The sequence below is a fragment of the Nannospalax galili genome, unplaced genomic scaffold, assembly GCF_000622305.1.
Source record: "Nannospalax galili isolate Female #2095 unplaced genomic scaffold, S.galili_v1.0 scaffold1657, whole genome shotgun sequence".
NCBI classification, from domain to species: Eukaryota; Metazoa; Chordata; class Mammalia; order Rodentia; family Spalacidae; genus Nannospalax; species Nannospalax galili.
Window position 1 is genome coordinate 72,518 of NW_008339532.1, and position 20,550 is coordinate 93,067.

General features: G+C 45.3%; 1 protein-coding gene across 2 annotated transcripts in view; it reads left to right on the forward strand.

The window, feature by feature from the left end:
• LOC103735136 (heterogeneous nuclear ribonucleoprotein C-like) overlaps window positions 1-6,338 on the forward strand; it is an 11,576-nt gene extending 5,238 nt beyond the window's left edge. The window contains exons 2-3 of one of the 2 annotated variants that reach the window (XM_029564105.1): window positions 3,615-3,785; window positions 5,253-6,338. In XM_029564105.1, coding sequence (XP_029419965.1) covers window positions 5,429-6,265 — 837 coding nt within the window. In that variant the 5' untranslated portion in view covers window positions 3,615-3,785; window positions 5,253-5,428 and the 3' untranslated portion in view covers window positions 6,266-6,338. The remainder of the gene's footprint in view (window positions 1-3,614; window positions 3,786-5,252) is intronic. The other variant, XM_008834267.2, reaches the window with a different exon arrangement.
• The last annotated feature ends 14,212 nt before the right edge of the window (window positions 6,339-20,550 follow it).

Here is a 20,550-nt window from a genome sequence, read left to right on the forward strand (position 1 = left end):
ATTAAAAAAATTTTTTTGTAGTGTTGTGCTACAACTTTGGCCTGACATATGCAAGCTAGGTAAGTCCTTCCCACAGAGCCACATCCCCAGCCTCCTAAAATATATTTTAAATCACAATAATAATATGTGTACATTGTGTTTTTCATCTTTGTGTGTGTATATATGTGTATGGGAGGGTGCATGGGCATACATGTGTGTACAGGTGCATGTGCATTAGTATGCCTGTGCCTGGGCAAGCCACACTTCAATCTCTGGCGTCTTTCTTAATTGATGTCCACCTTGGTTTTTGTCTTAGTGTTTGTTTATTTTTTGAGTCTGAGTGATATCTCTGCATATATGTAAGTGTACCACTTGTGTGCAGTGCCTGTGGATGGCAGAAGAGGAAGTTTCAGTCCCCTGGAACTTACATATGGTTGTTAGCTGCCATGTGGATGCTGGGAACTGAACCTGGATGCTCTGCAAGAGCAACAAATACCCTTAACCTCGGAGCTATCTCTCCAACCCTTGGGTTTTGAAATAGGTCTTTCACTTTCACCTGGACCAATCCATTTCAGCTAGACTGGTTGACCAGTAAACTCCAGTAATCCTCCTGTCTCTGCCTCCCTAGTGTGGAGATTGCAAACTGTTTTTTAAAAAAGTTTACTTCATTTATTATTATTATTATTTTGTTTGTTTTTGTCTTTTGAGACAGGGTCTCCTTGTAGCCCCAGCTGGCCTGGAACTTGCTATGTAGACCAGGCTGGCCTCAAACTCATAGAGATCTGCCTGCCTGCCTCCCAAGTGCTGGGATTAAGGGTGTGAGCCAACACACCCGGCTCATTTATTTTTTATTTATTTATTTTTCAGTGTTTTTGAGACAGGGTCTCCCAGTAGTCCCAGCTGGCCTGGAACTCACTATGTAGACCAAGCTGGCCTTGAACTCACAGATATCTGCCTGCCTCTGCTTCCTGAGTGCTGGGACTAAAAGGATGCGTCCCTACACCTGGGTAAAGAATTTTTTTTTTTTTTTTTTTTTGAGACAGGGTCTCCTTGTAGCCCCAACTGTCCTGGAACTCACAAAGATCCATCTGCCTCTGCCTCCCAAGTGCTAGGATTAAAGGTATGTGCCACCACACTGGGCCCTAAATAATCTACTTTTAATTGACTCAAATTTCTATTGACATTGAAGAAAACTCTGGCATTTGCCATTCCTCCCCCATATCTCCTTTATTCTGCCAGTAGAATTATAGTTCAATCAAAAAAATCATTTTACATTTATTTTATTTTTTTGTAGGTGGGTGGCATGTGGAGGTCAGAGAACAACTTGTGGGGAGTTGGTTCTTTCCTTTCACCATCTGGCTCCTGGGGTTCAAACTCAGGTCATCAGGCTTTTAGAGGCAAGTGCTTTTACCCTCTAAGCCATCTCACTGGCCCTCAAGTTTTAGTAAATAAATATTCACTATATCCATAGTATTTTGACTAGATGAGTATATTATAACTACAGTTTCTTCCGTTCTTCCTTGTTTTATTTATTCATTTTTATTTTGTGTGTATGAATGTTTTGCCTGCATATGTGTAAGTGTGCCTGTGTCATGCAATGTTCATATAGACCAGAAAAGGATGCTAATCTCCTAGAACTGGAGTCACAGATGGTTGTTAGCTGCCATGTGGGTGCTGAGAATTGAACCTGGGTCTTCTGTAAAAGGAGTCAGTGCTTTTAACCACTGAGCCATCTCTCCAGCCCTTGTTTAAAATTTTAATTTAGTGTGTGTGTGTGTGTTTAGTGCACACATGCTAGCGTGTTGCCACTGTCTGAGTGTGTGGAGGTCAGAAGACAGCTTTTGGAAGTTGATTCTCTTCTACTTTTCCACTGTGGGTTCAGGGAGGGGATCAAACTCAGGTGGTCAGGATTCCATGACCAGGTTCTTTCTTCTTCTTCCTTCTCCTCCTCCCCCTCTTCCTCCTCCTCTTCCCCCTCCTCTTCCTCCTCCTCTTCCCCCTCCTTGTTCTTTTTCAGGCTTTCTTGTGTCTTAGCCTGGTTTTTAAAGATTTATTTACTTTTTTTATTTTTTGTCATTTTGAGACGGGGTCTCCCTGTAGCCCCAGCTGTCCTGGAACTCACTAAGTAGACCAAGCTGGCCTCGAACTCATAGAGATCCGCCTGCCTCTGCCTCCCGAGTGCTGGGATTAAAGGCGTGTGTCACCAGGCTAAGATTTATTTACTTTTATGTATATGAATATTTTGCTTGCTTATATTTAATCCCACCATGTTTACTCCTGGTACCCAAGTTGGCCAGAAGAAGGCCTCAGATTCCCTGGAACTGAGGTTAGAGATGTGAGCAACCATGTGGGTGCTGGGAACTGAATCTGGGTCCTCTGCAAGAGGACCAGTGCTTTTAACTACTGAACCATCTTTCCAGTACCCTAGCATTGAACTCTTTTTTTTTGAGACAGGGTTTCCCAGTACCTCCAGCTGGCCTGGAACTCACTATGTAGACCAGGCTGGCCTTGAACTCATAGGCATTGAACTCTTGATCCTTCTGCCTAGGCCTCCGCCCAAGTACTGAAATCACAGACTGGTGCCACTGCCCAATTTTACATTTCCTTTCTTATACATTTTTTCAGAGTTAAACTGTTCCATTTTTCTTTTGTTTTCATATCTCTATTCATACCTGCTACAAAGATCATTCTCATCAAGCACACAATAATAATAATAAATAAAATATTAATATGATATATAATATAAATAAATATGTATTATAATATAATAATATATTTGGTTACACTCTCTTCTCTCATTATCTAGTCTTCACTTTTTTGTTGTTTGTTTCTTGAAACAGGGTCTCCCTCTGGCCTCAGCTGGCCTGCAACTCCCTATGTAGACCAGGCTGGCCTCAATCTTACAAAGATCCTCCTACCTCTGCCTACCAAGTGCTCGGATTAAAGGTGTGCACCACCACACCCGGCCTTATTATTTTTATTTTGTGTGTATGAGTGTATTGCCTGCATGTATGTGAGTGCACCCGTGGCCTGCAATGCCGCGGAAGTCAGAAGCAGGCTTTGGATTCCCCTGGAACTGGAGTTAAGGACAGTTCGTAGCCGCCATGTGGGTGCTGGGAATCAAACCCGGGTCCTCTGCAAGAGCAGTCAGTGCTCTTAACCGCTGAGCCATCTCTCCAGCCCCATAAATAAAATACTTTAAAAAATAAAAAAAATTGGTGTTTTCAATCCTCCCCACCCCGAAAAAATACTGGTGCTTTGAGTCATGTGATATCAATCTGATCTCTGGGACGGCATATGGGGCTACAGTTGAGTGCAGTCATTTCAATAATGATTCAATAATTATTCCAGCATGACCCCCCAGTTAAAAAGCTAGATACTGGGGCTGGAGAGGTAGCTCAGTGCTTGTGATGGCTAATCTTGGTTGTCAACTTGACAGGATCTGGAATTAACGGAAATGAGAGACTTTCTTGATTGGATTATTTGAAACCTGAAGACCCACCCTAAAGTCCCATGTTACCATCTGCTGGCAGCCTATATAAAGGGCCACGGTGGGAAAGAGCTTTCACTTTTTGCCTGCTTGCCTTTTCTCTCATTGGCGGTTTCATCTTGCTGTGTCATTCCTCCATTGATAGAACTTCAGATTCCAGCGTAGACTGAAGACCAGCAGATCTCCAGGGATCCTTCAGGTTTTCAGTGCCAGATTAGGACTGCTGAGACATTCAGCCTCGTGGACTGAGCGCCTGCCGGATTCTCAGCCTCTCCAGTGTGACACAGCCATTGTTGGATTACTTGGTCTCGATCATGTAAGCTAACCTAACAAATCCATATTCATGTATGTATTTTGTCAGTTGTGTTTCTTTTTTTCTTTCTTTTTTTTTTGCCTTTTTGAGACAGGGTCTCCCTATAGCCCCAGCTGGCCTGGAACTCACCATGTAGACCAGGCTGGCTGGAACTCACAGAGATCCGCCTGCCTCTGCCTCCCAAGTGCTGGGAATAAAGGCGTGTACCACCATGCTCGGCAGTTGTGTTTCTTTAGAGAACCTTGACTAATAATGGTTAAGAGCACTGGGTGCTCTTGTAGAGGATCCAAGATTGGTTCCCAGGACCCACATGGTAGCTCACATCTCTAACTCCAGTTCCAGGGGATCTGATTCTCCCACTCTCCTTGGGTGCCAGGCACATGTATAGTACACTTACATACATGCGGGCAAAAGACTCATACACATAAAAAAATGAAAATAAAATATTAAAAATCAAAAACAACCTCTGGACACTGAAGCTCAGGGTTGGGGGGTGCACTAACTTTCTTTTTTACATATATATTTAGTCTTTTTTGAGACAGGGTCTCCCTGTGGCCTCAACTGGCCTGGAACTCACTACATAGACCAGTCTGACCTTGAACTCACAGAGGTCTGCCTCCCAAGTGCTGGGATTGTGTACACTACCACACCTGACTCAATTATACTTTTTAGCTTATTCACTAAACATCTTTCTTTATTCAGTTAATGTTTCTTCTCCTCCTCTTCTCACCCCATTTCCTCTTTATTTATTTTTTTGGTCTTTTTGAGACTCACAGAGATTGGCCTGCCTCTGCCTCCCAAGTGCTGGGATTAAAAGCATGTACTGCCATGCCTGGCCAATTTAATTTGTGTGTGTGTGTGTGTGTGTGTGTGACATGTTTGACTCTTTATTTATTTATTTGTATGCGTGTATTGCCTGCACATAGGTAAGTGCACCCATGTCGTGCAATGCCTGGGGAGGTCAGAAGAGGCTGTCAGATCCCCTGGAACCGGAGTTATGGACAGTTGTTAGCTGCCATGTGGGTGCTGGGATTTGAACCTGGGTCTTCTGCAAGAACAACCAGTGTTCTTAACCACTGAGCCATCTCTCCAGCCCCTCTACCTATTTATTTATATCTCAGACTCACGATGTAGCTCAGACTTGCTTTAAACCTGTGTTCCTCTGCCTCAGCCTGTTGTTCGCTGGGATCACAGGTGTGCTGCATCATGCCAGGCTTTCCTAAATGTTCTCTTTTTGTAGATTTCTGTTGTTGTTCCACTGACATAGCTGCTTCTTATTTTCTTCTGGGGCTATTGATGGGTTTTATATTAATTATAAAGTTTGACAGTTTTTGTTATTCCCCCACTTTCTCTATTCCCTCTGAATTCCCTCTGAATTGTTTGTTTTGTCCTGTGTTTTTGTTAGGTCTCTCAAATGTATGATAATACTTGATGTCTGTTTTGTTTTGTTTTAATTTTTAAAAAATTTAGAGCCATTTTGTGAAGAGACGGAGCCCAAACGGTCCTGGTTCTGTCTCTTGTGTTGTGTCTTTGGTGTCTGCATAGAACCTGGGAGAAGGAGCCGTCCCTGTTCTCACTCTTATGAGATTTTTTTCGATCTTCAGCTACATTTTCCAGCTTTGTACAAGGCCTTGTCAACAAAGAAAATGGCTAGCAATGTTACCAATAAAACAGATCCTCACTCCATGAATTCCCGTGTATACATTGGGAATCTCAACACTCTCGTGGTCAGGAAGTCTGATGTGGAGGCAATCTTCTCCAAGTATGGCAAAATTGTTGGTTGCTCTGTGCATAAGGGCTTTGCCTTTGTGCAGTATGTTAATGAGAGAAATGCCCGGGCTGCTGCAGCAGGAGAGGATGGCAGAATGATTGCTGGCCAGGTTTTAGATATTAATCGGGTTGCAGAGCTGAAAATGAACCAAGGAAAAGCAGGTGTGAAAAGGTCTGCAGTGGAGATGTATGGCTCCTCATTTGACTTGGACTATGATTATTATGACAGGATGTACAGTTACCCAGCACATGTTCCTCCTCCTCCTCTTGCTTGTGCTGTGGTGCCCCCCAAACGCCAGCGTGGATCAGGAAACACCTCACGGAGGGGCAAAAGTGGCTTCAATTCTAAGAATGGACAACGGGGATCTTCTTCCAAGTCTGGAAAGTTGAAAGGCAACAACCTACGGGCTATTAAGAAGGAGTTGACTCAGATAAAACAAAAAGTGGATTCTCTACTGGAAAGCCTGGAAAAAACTGAAAAAGAACAAGGGAAACAAGCAGTGGAGGTAAAGAATGAGATGTCGAAAGAAGAGCCGAGCAGCGCCGGTGTGAAGAAAGACCAGACGAGTGTGAAGATGGAATCTGAGGAAGAGGACCTTCTGGGTGATGATGATAAAGAAGATGGAGGGGATGACCAGCTGGAGTTGGTCAAGGATGATGAAAAAGAAACTGAGGAAGGAGAGGATGACTCTGAAGCACATAGTGGGATTTAGACATCTTATCCCATTATTATATAAGCCAAGAACATCAAGAGGCACCTCTCTCACCATTTTGTGCAGCTGTCAGGAGGACATAGGATCTGTATTTGAGTGTGGACTTTATGGCATAGCCATAAATGTGGTAAATAAACCCCTACCGTATGCTCTGTTAAAAAAACAAATAAAATATTAAAAAAAATAAATCTTATCCCATTATTTCTTTATCTAGGTGCTTGTCAGAAATCAAAAAAACACCAGACCCTCTCCCCTAGTATCTCCAGCACATTCTCACTGTTTCCCCTCTTGTCGGTCCTGTGTTCCTTCTTTCATAACCGCCTGTGATCCCAGCACTCAGGAGGCAGAGGCGGGTGGGTCTTCATGGGATCCAGGCCAGCCTGGTCTACGTAGTGAGTTCTAGGCCAGCTAAGATTGCATAGTGAGACCCAGTCTCAAAAAAAAATCAAAATCAAAATTTAATTATATATGTGGGAAGTGGGCAGGTGGGTTTGTGCATATGAATGCACTACCCTTGGAGGCCAGAAGAGGGCATCAGATTCTCTAGACTGGGATTTGTTCTCTCCTTCCATCATGCAGGTTCTAGGGATGTATGGCCCTTTTACCTGCTGATCCATCTTGCTGGACTTCATTGTGGTTTTGACTTGCATTTCTCTAACAACTAGTAATGTTGAGCATTTTTTCCGAGCACTTATTGGTCATATCTATTCAAATATTCTGCCCTTTTTTTAAAAAAAATTATTTTTCTTTTATTTTTTAATTTTTTTATTTTATGTGTATGCATGTATTGCCTGCATGTAGGTAAATGAAACTGTGTCATGCAATGCCTGTGGAGGTCAGAAGAGGCTGTTGGATACCCTGGGACTAGAGTTATGGACAGTTGTTAGCTGCCATGTGGGTGCTGGGATTCGAACCTGGGTCTTCTGCAAGAACAATGAGTTTTCTTAACCACTGAGCCATTTCTCCAGCCCCTATTATTTTTATTTTATGTTTATGAGTGTATTGTCTCCATGTATGTGAGTGGACCCATGTCGTGCAATGCCATGGATATCAGAAGAGGGCTTTGGATTCCCCTGGAACTGGAGTTAAGGACAGCTCATAGCCACCATGTGGGTGCTGGGAATCGAACCCGGGTCCTCTTAACCACTGAGCTATCTCTCCAGCCCTCTTTTGCCCATTTTTTAATTGGGTTGTCTTTTGTTTTTAAATTGTAAGAGTTCATTAGTAGTCTAGATACTAGGCCCTTATGAGAGATGTACTTTGCAAATATTTCCTCCCACTCATTCCCTGAGTTGGCTTGATGCATGAAAGTTATTTTTAAGTATGCCAATCTGATTTCATGTTTTAAAATTTTTAGTGTGTGTGTGTATGCGTATGGTATTCTTGTGTTACAGTGAATTGTGGAGGTCAGAAAACAACTTTGTGGAATCAGTTTTCTTTCACCTTTGTGTGGATTCTAGGGGATCAAACTCAGGTTGTTAGGCTTGTGAGGCAAGTGCTTTTACCTGCTGAGCCATCTTACCAGCCCTTTTCTTTTTTTATTGCTTTGTTGGTTTTTTGTTTGTTTGTTTGTTTGTTTTTTTGTCTTTGAGACAAGGTCTCCCATCTAGCCTCAACTAGCCTGGAACTCACTATGTAGACCAGGCTGGCCTCTATCTCACAGAGATCTACCTGCTTCTGCCTCTTGAGCACTACTCAGCCTTTTTTCTTTTTTTTGGAAACAGGGTCTTAGCTGAGGTTAACCTTAAACTCCTGATTTTTCTGCCTTCACTTCTCAAATGTAGAACTTACAGACACCTACCATCATGCCCTGCTTGCTTTTGTTTTTAATAAATGGTAAAAATTATATGTATGCCAAAGAATTGTTTCAAAATATTTTTGTGATTTATTATCATCAGTCAGTTTGACTTTTATTTTTTAGTTTTTTTTCTTGTTGTTGTTGAGACAGGATCTCCCTGTAGCCTCAGCTGGCCTCAAACTCTGTATGTAGACCAGGCTGGCTTCAAACTCATAGAGATCCACCTGCCTCTACCTCCCGAGTGCTGGGACTACAGGCGTGCACCACCATGCCTAGCTCTCAGTTTGACTTTTGTATATCTATTTTGTAGACCTACATACTCAGGGTCATATAAAAACTTCTCAGGTGAAAGGGAGTTACAGATGGAAAAAGTTTTTAATGTCAGAGCTGGGTGTGGTGGCACACGCCTATAGTCCCAGCACTTGGGAGGCAGAGGCAGGTGTATCTGTGAGTTCAAGGCCAGCCTGGTCTACATAGTGAGTTCCAGGCTAGTTGGGGCTACAGGGAAACTCTGTTTAAAAAAGATCAAGGGAAAAAAAAAAAGTTTTTAATGTCCCTCTGTGGCCCAGGTTAGCCAAGAATGCCATATAACCCAGGCTGGTCGTGAATTTGAGATCCTTCTGCTTCAGCTTTCTGAGTGCCAGAATTACCAGTGTGAGCCACGATGCCTGAGGGTTTTTTTTTTTTTTTAGTATATATATTTAATTTTAAGTATAAGTATATTTACTACATGTATGTAATTGTATCCATATTGTGCAATGTCCATGGAGGTCAGAAGAGGGCATCATAGCCCCTGGAACTGGAGTAACAGAGGGTTGTTAGTCATTATGTGGGTTCTGGGAATCAAACACAGGTCCTCTGCAAGAGCAGCCAGTGTTTTTAACCACTGAACCATTTCTCCAGACCCAGCCTGCCCAAGTTTTTTTTTTTATTTCTTTTATTTTATGCGTATGAGTATATTGCCTGCATGTAGGTAAGTGCACCCGTGTCATGCAATGCCCTTGGAGGTCACAAGAGGCTGTTGGATCCCGTGGGACTGGAGTTATAGACAGTTGTTAGCTGCCATGTGAGTGCTGGGATTCAAACCCGGGTTTTCTGCAAGAGCAGCCATTGTTCTTAACTGCTGAGCCATCTCCCCGGTCTGAAGCATTAAACTTTTGATGTTTAAGAGCAGAAAATCTACTCAGAAGACAAAATTATGTGGTAGAAATGGTTTAACATTTGTATAGTTGACAGGCTGAATTACGTAGACTGGTAGCTGAACCCTGCCTGCATGAAGATGTTTTAATGCACGTTGTCTTCCTTGCTTCCATTACTTGGCTTTTTATTGCCCAGAACTCATCTAAGCCGGAAACTGTGGGAATGAACTCAAGAGATCTGCCTGCCTCTGCCTCCTGAGTGCTGGGATTAAAGGCGTGCACCACCACGCCCTGCTACAACTGGTGTTCTTAACCACTGAGCCATCTCTCCAGCCTCCTGCCGAGTTTTTAAATTTAATGACCTCTACTTGATTATTTTTTTCCTCTTTTATTGCTTGTATTGGTGTCATATATAAGAATTCATTGCCAAATCCAAGGCCATGTAGACTTAACCCTATGTGTTCTTCCAAGAGTTGTGTGGTTTTAGTTCTTATATTTAAATTTGTGTGTGTGTGGTGTATACACATTTGTATGCATGCCTGTGCATGTGCACAGAGGCCAGGGAAGGGCACTGGTGTCCTCTGTCACTGTCTGCCTTGTTCCTTTGAGGCTGGGTTTCTAATTGATCCTGGAGCTTATGTATTCAGTTAGGTTGGCTGTCAACAAGCCCCATATCCTCTTCTGTCTGCCCCCCACCCCTACCTCCCTTTCTGGATTTACAGATCTATGTGAGACCTTGCCTGGCTTTTTACCTGGGTGCTGGGATCCAAATTCCAGTCTTCATGTTTATGCAGCAAGTGCTGTTAGCCACTGAGCCATCTCTCCAGCCCCTATATTTAGACCTTTAAATCTTTGATGTTTGCTCTCTCCCTCTCGCTCTCCCTCTCTCTCCCTCCCCTTCTCTCCCTCTCTCCCTCTCTCTCTCTCTCTCTCTCCCCCCTCCCTCTCTCTCTCTCTCCCTCCCTCTCTCTATCCTTTTGTTTGAAACAGGGTCTTGTTATGTAGCCCAGGCTAGCCTGGAACTTGTAACTGTGATCTTTCTGCCTAAGCCTTTGGGGTGCTGGAATTATGGGTATGAACGAATATACCTACCATGAGCTAATTTTCACATATGGTGTGAGGTGTGGGTCTAACTTTTCTTTCTTATCTTTCCTTTAGTCCTTATGAGTTTAAACATCTTCCTAATCCGTTTACAGTCATTTTAGTGGAATTTCAGGAGTGAGTGGAGATAAGCACGTGTCCAACCCTCACATTTAGCCAGAAATCTGCTTTCTTTCAAACTACAACAATTCTTACTTTCATTCAACAGATTCCTGAGCCAGGTGTTATGAGAGGGCTTTCTGGAGCAGGGAAATCTGATCTGAGCCTTAAAGATGTCTAGGATTCCAGGGCCAGCGGATGTATCCTGAGTAAGGTTCTGAGTTTAATCCCCAGCACCACAAAAAACAAAAGTCTTCCAGTAGAAATAAAGAGAGGAAGGTGGGAGAGGAGGAGAAAGGAGAGTTAGAAGAATGTAACCAGATTAAGGGCTAGCTTTTCATCATCTCTGCAATTCTGTTATCTCTGCTTGAGTTTCACTGCGAAGCAGTCCTTTCCTTAGAACACTAAGGAATGTGGCCTCGCCTTAAGCATGGTGAGAAAAGGCCTCTGAGGACTTTGAGCTTCATTCAGCAGAAGACCTGAGAAAGAGCCCAGGCCCAGAGCAACAACAGCCCTTTTGAAGAACTAAGAGAAGTGGAGCTGGAGAGATGGCTCAGTGGTTAAGAGCACTGGCTGCTCTTGCAGAAGACCAGGATTTGGTTCCCAGCACCCACATGGTAGCTAATGCCTGTCTGAAACTCCAGTTCCTGGGGGATCCGATGCCTTCTTCTAACCTCCACGGACATTGCACAACCTGGGTGCACTTACATATATGCAGGCAGTGCACTCCTATACATTAAAAAAGATAATTAAATCTTTTTTTTTTTTTGTCTTTTTAAGACAGGGTCTCCCTATAGCTCCAGCTGACCTGGAACTCACTATGTAGACCAGGCTGGTCTTGAACTCACAGAGATCTATCTGTCTCTGTTGGGATTAAAGGTGTGGGCCACCATGTCTGGCAATAAATAAAATATTTTTAAAAAACAACTAAGAAAGTTGGGCATGGGGGTGTGCACCTTTAATCCTAGCCCTTGGGAGGCAAAGGCAGGTGGAGCTCTATGAGATCGAGGTTACCCTAGTCCACATTGTGACTTCCAGGTAGGCTGGGACTAGGGAGACCCTGTCCAAAAAACAATGAAGGCCGGGCGTGGTGGTGCACGCCTTTAGTCCCAGCACTTGGGAGGCAGAGGCAGGCGGATCCTTTTGAGTTCAAGGCCAGCATGGTCTACATAGTGAGTTCAGGTCAACTGGGACTTCTATGAGATCGAGGTTACCCTAGTCCACATTGTGACTTCCAGGTAGGCTGGGACTAGGGAGACCCTGTCCAAAAAACAATGAAGGCCGGGCGTGGTGGTGCACGCCTTTAGTCCCAGCACTTGGGAGGCAGAGGCAGGCGGATCCTTTTGAGTTCAAGGCCAGCATGGTCTACATAGTGAGTTCAGGTCAACTGGGACTACAGGGAGACCCTGTCTCAAAAAGACAAAAAAAAAAAAAAAAGAAGGCCTTGTTGACAAAGAGGATACAGCACTAGAGGGGCTGCCACCACATCCCACCACTGCCCTGGGACCATATGGGCAGGAGGGAGCCAAGAGGACTAGTATCAGGTATGCAGTCTGCTTCTTCCACTGCCCCAGTGCTACCTTTAATTTCTGCCTCTGCCTCCTCAGAACTTTCTTGTGATTTGAGGTCCCGTAGATTAGGCTAAGAGCAGCTACCAGCCCTGTCCCATATGCATATAAACATGTGAGTCTCAAATTATCATTCTGACCCTACAGTATTTGCCACCTGCCTCTTTCAGCATGCAGAACATGGGCATGTGGGTCATCCCCATCTAGCTGCACAACTGGAGAATTTTTTTTTTTTTTTTTAGTCTTTTTGAGACAGGGTCTCCCTGTAGTCCCAGCTGACCTGAACTGGCCTTGAACTCACAACAATCTGCCTGCCTCTGCCTCCCGAGTGCTGGGATTAAAGGCGTGCACCACCACGCCCGGCTTACAACTGGAGAATTAAACTGAATTAAACTGCAACCTGTTTGGCACAGTGGCTTGCCTAGCCCAGAGCAGAGCTTCCAAGATGAGACTTTTCTGGTCTATTTTTTTGGGGGGTGAGGTGGGGGGGGGCTGGGACAAATGATCTTGTGAATTCCCAGGCAAGACTTTGCTGCCAGGCTGAGGAGCTGATGGGTTCCATTTCCTCCTGTGTGGATTTCTAACAGTGTATCACAACCTGGGTCTTCTGGTTTGTCTCCTTAGAGGCTTGATGACAGGGGAGAGGAGGACTGGCCCCCAAACCTGAAGGGCTGATGTAGCCATCCTGTGTTGGATGAGGTACGTGTGTGTGTGGTGTGTGTGCATGTTCATGTGAGTAGGTGTGTGAGGGAAGATGTGTGCATGCCATAGCAGATGTGTGGAGGCTGGAGGCAACCTGGGTCAGTTTTCATCTCCTAGCATGCTTGAGATGTACTTACATGCAGTGCCTATGTATTGTGTACAATGCCATTGGAGGCCAGAAGAGGGCATCAGATTCCCTGGAACCAGAGTTAGGGACAGTTAGTTGTTAGCCACCATGTGGGTGCTGGGAACTGAACCTGGGTCTTCTGCAAAATTAGCAAATGTTCTTAACCTTAAGAAAGTACTCTTAGCCCCTTAAGGCTCTTTCTTAAGAAATTCTGGGAAGTTGGAGGGAGCTGGAGAGATGACTCAATGGTTAAGAGTACTTGCTGGATGCTAGAGATGGTTGGAGGTTAAGAACTTCTTGTAGAAGATCTGAGTTCAGTTCCCAGGACCCACATCAGGTGGTTCACAATTGCCACACACACACATACAATTTTTTTTTTTTTTGGTCTTTTTGAGATAGGGTCTCCCTGTAGCCCCAGCTAGCCTGGAACTTGCTATGTAGACCAGAATGGCCTCAAACTCACAGAGATCTGCCTGCCTCTGCCTCCTGAGTGTCCAGCCACACACACAATTAAAAAAAAAAAAAACTTAAAAAAAAAAGCACTTGGTGCTAGAAAGATGGCTCAGAGGTTAAGAGCACTGGCTGCTCTTGCAGAAGACCCAGGTTCAATTCCCAGTATCCACACGGTGGCTGAGAACTGTCCATAACTCCAGTTCCAGGGGAATTCTACTCCCTCTTCTGACCTCAGAGGGCATTGCACTTACATTGCATTACTATATTCAGGCAATACATTCATACACATAAAATAAAAACAATAAATAAAATATTTTTAAAAATAAAAAGAGCACTTGTACAGTCCTGAAGCCCAGATCTCAGTTCCTAGTATCCATAACAAGCCAAGTGTTATGCATATCTGTAATCCCAGCACCCAGTGGGCTAAGACAGGAGGATTTCTAAGGCTTTCTAGCTTACAACCTAGGACAATGAGAACCCCAAATTCAGGGAGAGACCCTGCTTCAAAGGAATTAGAGAATGAGAGAGGACACATGATTCCCCTCTGGCCTCCTTGTGTGCACAGGTGTGCAGTAGCACACAAACATATACATTCAGAGGAACATATACACATTCATAAATAATTAAATAAACAATTAATATCTTGAAAGAAGCTCTTGCCCATGAGTCATAGCTAACCTAGCTCCTCTCTGCCCTGGGTTACTGGGCTCTGGGCGCAGGTGCAGAATTACCTGAAAGTGACTCTTCTGTCCACTAGAGGGAAGCCCAGGCCAGAGAGATGAGCAATCCAATGGGTGGAGGCCAAGAAGCTTCCAGTGGAGCTGCCAGTGGATCTGAGTGATGTCAGCTCAGCACTCTGCAGGAGCTAGCTTGTATCAGCTTTATGAAAGCCACTTGTTGCATATTCAGAGCTCATGGGAGCTGGTTATTAAACACAGTCATTAAAAATTAAGCTGTACAAACTTACATTTAAATCAACTGTATTAAAAACGACTTCATCTGGGCAAGGTAGCACATGCCTACATGCCTATACTCTCAGCCCTTGGAGGTGGAGGCAAGAGGATCAGGCGTTCAGGTTCACTTCTTGGCATATAGCAAGTTCAGACCAGACTGGGCTACACGAGGCCTTATCTCAAAATAAATGTAATTCCAAACTCATCGTTTTCAATTTTTACTGTATTTTTCTTAGATAATAATATGCTATTGTTGGGGCTGGAGAGATGACTCAGGTGGTTAAGAGCACTAGTTAAGAGCACTAGTTAAGAGCACTTGCAGAGGACCTGAGTTTGATTCCCAGCACCCACACAGCAGCTAACAACTGTCCTAACTCCAGTTCCAGGGGGGTCTGACACCCTCTTCTGACCTCCATAGGCATTGCACAACATGGGTGCACTTGCATACATGCAAGCAATACACTCATGCACATAAAATAAAAATAAATGAAATATTAAAAAGTAATATGATACTATCTTTAATATTGGTAGCTTAAAATTGACCATGGAAGAATATTTACTATATGGAAACCTACAAATGCTATAAATCAAAGTTCCCTACCTCCAACTCTCCCTTACCCTAGATTGCTCTAAACACCTGCCAGATCTCTGCTGAAGTCTTTTCCACACCACCTACTGTAATGCTGAGAGGCTGGGCTTTTCTAGGTCTGAAGAGAGACAAACAGATGTTCTTCTGGAGGGAGTGCCCTGTTTCAGCAGGCCAGGCTGTTGAGGGTCCCTTGGGTGAGTCACTGATGTGCTATTGCCTGGAGGTGCTGGCCCCAGGCTCAGGCTCTGTACCCACTGCTGCCTATACTACAGCCCTGTTTGTGCTTAAGTGTTAAGCAGGCCTTCCGCCTGCCTAGCAGTGAAATGAGCATCTCTATCTCCCTGGACTGAAATATATTTTCCCACTGGAAGGGGAGCTCCTTGAGAAACAGGTTAGCCCCCTGCCTTCATCTATATCTCCAAGATGGTACAAGTCCCTTGAACACAGAGCAAGACACAGAAGTGGGATCTGGGCTTGTGCCACCTCCTAGTTGCGTTATGTTAACCAACCGATCTGGTCTTCTGTCTCCCAGCTTGTAAGGTAAGGTGAATACTTTTTAAAAAAAATTGTGTGTGTGTGTGTAACTTGTGAGAGTGGGTTCTCTGTTTCTGCCATGTGGGTTACTGGGATCCAACTCAGGTGAATGGCCTTGGCAGAAACAAGCACCTTTAAGAGTTTAGCCAGCTGAGGTGGTACTTAGCTCCTGAGAGCATTGGATGAGTTCATCCAAGCAAAGTTCTCAGCCTGGCAGGGGGAGGTGGCGCTCGCCTTTAATCCCAGCACTCAGGAGGCAGAGGCAGGCGGATCTCTGTGAGTTCAAGGCCAGCCTGGTCTACATAGTGCGTTCCAGGCCAGCTGGGCTACAGGGAGTCCCTGTCTCAAAAATACCACCAAAAAGAAGAAGAAAAAAAAATGTTCTCCGCCTGTTCCATCACCAAGGTGTCCCATGTTGTAGAGGCTGTTATTATCATATTTGTGTGGTGGTGCTGAATTAAAGGAGTGTGCCTCACTACTCTGACATGGTGTGTCAAGGAAGGAGACAGGGTGTCGAAGGGGCAGAAAGACAGATAGGTAACAAATCCAGCAGGGAGTGTGTGTGCCAGTCACACAGCCAGAAAGTGCACCCTGGACTGGACGCTGCCAAATGCTCCAGGCCTGATATAAGGGGCTCCTCTTCCCCCATGGCACTCGCCCTGCACCTCTGTCTGGGGTTCTGGGGCTGGAAGGCCAGCAGCCGGACGCGGCAGGCCCAGGACTGAGCACAGGAAGCAGCAGCTGGGGCTGTCCTGGAGCCTCAAAGCGAAGGAAGGGAGGGAGCAGCCGGCACCTGCATTGTGAGAACCCGCTCCCTGCTGAGCCGCCGAGGACCCCCGGGAGCACATTCTTGGCGACTGCTCCTGGGTCAAGATCATGGCTCAAGCAGTTACTAACTGGACCAGAAGAGGACTTCAGCACTTTTATTCACCGCGACATGAGTTCACTCATTCACTCATGCACCTGTCAGTTACTGAGCAGAGGCATAAGGTACTCCACAGACCTGGCCGTGATCCCACAGATCATAATCCATACAGGTCTGTGCAGTTAACCCCGTATGCTGGAATTGAGGCGCCTCCATCTAACAGTGGTGTAACTGACAAACCACATAACCTCTCTGGACTATTAGAAAGCTGCTCTGTATTAGACTAAAAGTGTGGAGGGAGCTCCATTACTTTGAGGAATGTTGGGATCAATTTTATTATTAAAAATACTATTTTGGTGGCACACTCCTTTAATCCCAGCACTTGGGAGGCAGAGGCAGGTGGATCTCTGTGAGTTCAAGGCCAGCCTGATCTACATAGTGAGTTCCAGGACAGCTGGGCTACAGGGAGACCCTGTCTCAAAAAGACCAAAAAAAAAAAAAACTATTTTGGGTGTGGACTAGAGGGAGCCCAAAGCCACAAACTGGATGCCTGTACAGTAGTTTTAAATATTTTTTCTAATTGAATTGCAACACTTAAAAGTTGTGAAATTTGGGGGATGGAGAGATGGTATAGTGATTAAGAGCACTGACTGCTCTTGCAGTCACATGGCAGCTAACAATTGTCCATAGTAACTCCAGTTCAAACGGATCCAACACCTTCTTCTGACCTTCTTAGGCATTGCATGATACAGGTGCACTTACACACATGCAGTCAATACACTCATACACATAAAATAAAAATAATAAGCCAGGCATGGTGGCACATGCCTTTAATTCCAGCTCTCAGGAGGCAGAGGCAGGCAGATCTCTGTGAGTTCAAGGCCAGGCTGGTCTTGATAATGAGTTCCGGGCCAGCTGGGGCTACAGAGAAACCCTGTCTCAAAAAGACTACTACTAATAATAAGTAATATGTTTTTAAAAGTGAAATTTGGGGGCTGAAGAGATGGCAGCTAACAGCAGTCCATAATTCCAGTTCCAGGAGATCTGATGCCCTCTTCTGGCCTCCATGTACACTGCATGCATGTGGTACACTTACATATATGCAGGCAAACATACATGCACATAAAATAAAAATAAACAATTTTTTTAAGTTGTGAAAATTCATCTTCAACTCAGTTTGGTGACTTTTGAAAAGACTGATGATGTGTCTCAAGATGAGAGAGAGAGAAACTTGGGCAATTCCCCTGTTGCAAGGATATGAAAAGCAAATTTATTTTTGAAAACACAGATTTTTTTTTTTTTTTTGGTTTAGAATTCTTGATTGGCTGATTTAAAAAAAAATTGCCTTCTGGGACATCTAATAAAATAATTTAACAATATGTCATAATAAGGCAGTATGCTCCAGGGGAGCCCCCCGAACCAAGGAGATCTGAATAAGCACAACTGGGCACAAGGCCAGGTGTTAGTGACTGGGAAGAAATGACGATTTCATGTGGGTGGAGTGGAGCAGATAGGTGACAAGTGTTTAGAAAACAGGATTGAGAGGACATAGGGCTGAAAAAAAAAGATTGACTTTTCTGTTTCTGACCTTTGAGAATGGGTGGACCTAGTCACTGACTTGAGGTTCCAGAAGCGGACTTGCTTTTAACCATGTGGGGGTCTGAGAGTATGGGTCAGTTACCAGGAAACTGATGGGACACTGGAGCTCTAGTGGCCAGGAGAGGGAGGTGGATGAGATTAATCATGGATGAGACAAGAGACCTCAGGAGGGCCCCAGTGGTGTGTGGGAAGAGTCAGATAGAACAAGCTGTGGGGATCCATTTGTAGTTAAGGGATTATGCTTAAGGGAGTTGGAAGGATGTTAAAGGAGATGAGTCTGAAGGACTTTTACCTCCATCCTGTGGGGCTGGGCCTCTCCCCAGAACCTCCCTTGCAAAGGTAGACTAAACATGTGGGCAGAGGGACTTTCAATGGAGCCTGCTGTGGTCAGATAAAGGAGGAGGTGGGGGAAACTCCCAGGCAAGTTCAAGATTTCTGGTACCCTTCAGTGGCAGCTTCCTGCCCTTCGGGGTCACTTTGTGGGCCCTCTGAGACATTGCTGGGAAGGGGAGGAAGGGCCTAACTGGCCTAAGAGTGAGCAAACAGGACACCAGAATAGTCCTTTCAGCTGCTATGAGGTTGGAGGAAGGGATGCTGGGGCTGCTATGCTGGCTCCTCAGACTATTCCTGAGTTGGGTGGGGCCTCACCCCCTCCCTGTAGAGAGGAGCTATCAGGACCATCATTGAGGGAGGCCAGCATCTTGCTTGGGAACTGGAGATCAGGTGCAACAACTCTTGCTGAATATCACAGGCCCTTAAACACATTTTGTCTAACCCCCATATAATTTCTTTGGAGAAAATATAACATTCCCATTCTATAGAAGAGGAAACCGGGGCTCAGAGAGCAGAAGGCACACACCAAGGACGCAAAGCTGGTAAAAGGCAGAGCCCCAAGGATGGACCCCATTCTGCAATGGTCTTTCAGCCTCCCTGGCACTTTGTGTCCTGCTAGGTTCCACCCTTTCCGTCACACCCCACCTCTGAACCACATCCTGTAGCTCCTCCCTCTCTATAGACCTGGCATCTGCCACTTCCCCTCTACTTTTAGGTATTTTCCATCTGGGCTTCCTGGCCTGGCTGTCATTGGTCACCTCTTTGGTCTCCCCACTGTCCAGGCTGTCATTCCACTCCCAGTCTCTTGTCCATATCAGCAGCCAGAAGGTTCTTCTACAACATGAATCTGACCACGTTGCTATCCTTAATATCTGTCAGTGATATCCCGGTGCCCTCTGGATAAAGTTCACATTCCTGATCAGGTCACCAGATTCTGTGAGTTCTCATCACCAGCCTCAGCAGCTCATGGCCACTTACCTGTGGTGAGTTGTGTACATTCACCAGACAGAAAGCTTGCCCACTTACTCTAAAGCAGCTTCTGCCCTGAGCTTTCTTGCCTCTGGGTTTTTGTTTCTATAACCTATTCTGACCACCACAATTTCCCCACTGCAATCTCTCTTACCCAACTCTGCCAACTGAAATTTGGAGTACCCTTTAAGCCTAGCTCCATGGAGGATCATTTGCCAGTACATGGTGGACCTCTGTCTCCTGTGCTGAGCGTGTGAGCACCTGCATACCTACCTCTGTGGTCCTCACTGTACCTCACATACTGGGAAGGTCCTGTAAGTACATGCAGGACTGCCTTTGCTTCCATCTCCATCTCCCCCCCCCCCCCGGATCTGGCTTGAGCCCCTTGACCTGGCCTGTATCTGCTCTAGTTAGTGACAAGCAGCCCCAGGTCTGGTTCCTGGTTCAGCTCTACCTCTGATTCTAGCTCTGACATGCCTCAAATTTTAGCTCTAGCTTTAGCTCTTGCTGCCAGCTTTGACTCAATATCCTAGACTAATATGGGTTTAGCCTATGGCACTGAGGACCAAACTCAAAGCCATTCAAATGTTTTCCCTCTCTCCTGATTCCCTGCTTCACTTTCCTCAGCAGAAGGTTCTTGTTGCAGAGTTCCCAGTCAGAGTGAGAGGAAAGCGAGACACCTAAGACAGAGCCTCTAACAACCTGCAATCATTACCCTGGCCTGGAACCACCTAGCTGCTAACCTCGAGACACTGATCAGTGCTGTGGGAACAAACAACTTCCAGTTCAAGGCAAGAACTGTCTGTGAGGCTTTGAGCACCTCTTTGGGCTCTACTTCTCTTATTTACAAAATGGAAAGAACACAGAGAAAGGGGTATAATCCTGTGACCTAGCACAAGCCAAGCCCTGGGTCGTAGCCCCAGTACTATAAGAAAACAAGATGAAGAGAACTTTTGATATGAGAATGACAGGCTATAAGGCTATGGGGATCCAGACACAGCACCTGGGACAGGGCAGACACCAAACCTGTGAAGCCCTTTGCCCTTTCCTCAGGTCCCCGGGTCAACTCCTGTAAAGGTTCACACATTTCACAGTGCTTGTTGCACAAGGTCTTTTCCTGCCACCGTGGCATTGGCGGGCCTGGCACAGCTTTACTTCCAGGCTGTTGGCTGGAATTGTTGTCTCCAGGGCATCTTGGGCAGTAGGGGCAAAGCTGAGGCACTGTGCTGGATGCTCTGCCAGAACTCCATGTCCCTGACGTCAAGGACACACATTGGTTCATAGGGTAGGAGGGAAAAGGCCAACCTTTCTTCTTTCCTATGGGCTATGTGGGTGTCTTTGGGCTGGAGAGATGGAGTTGCTATTGTCTCTTCTCCAACTGCCTCCCTGAAGGTTTCTGCCTCTTTACAGCTCAGAAGGCAAAAATTCTTATGGATAGGGTACTGGAAAAATGGCT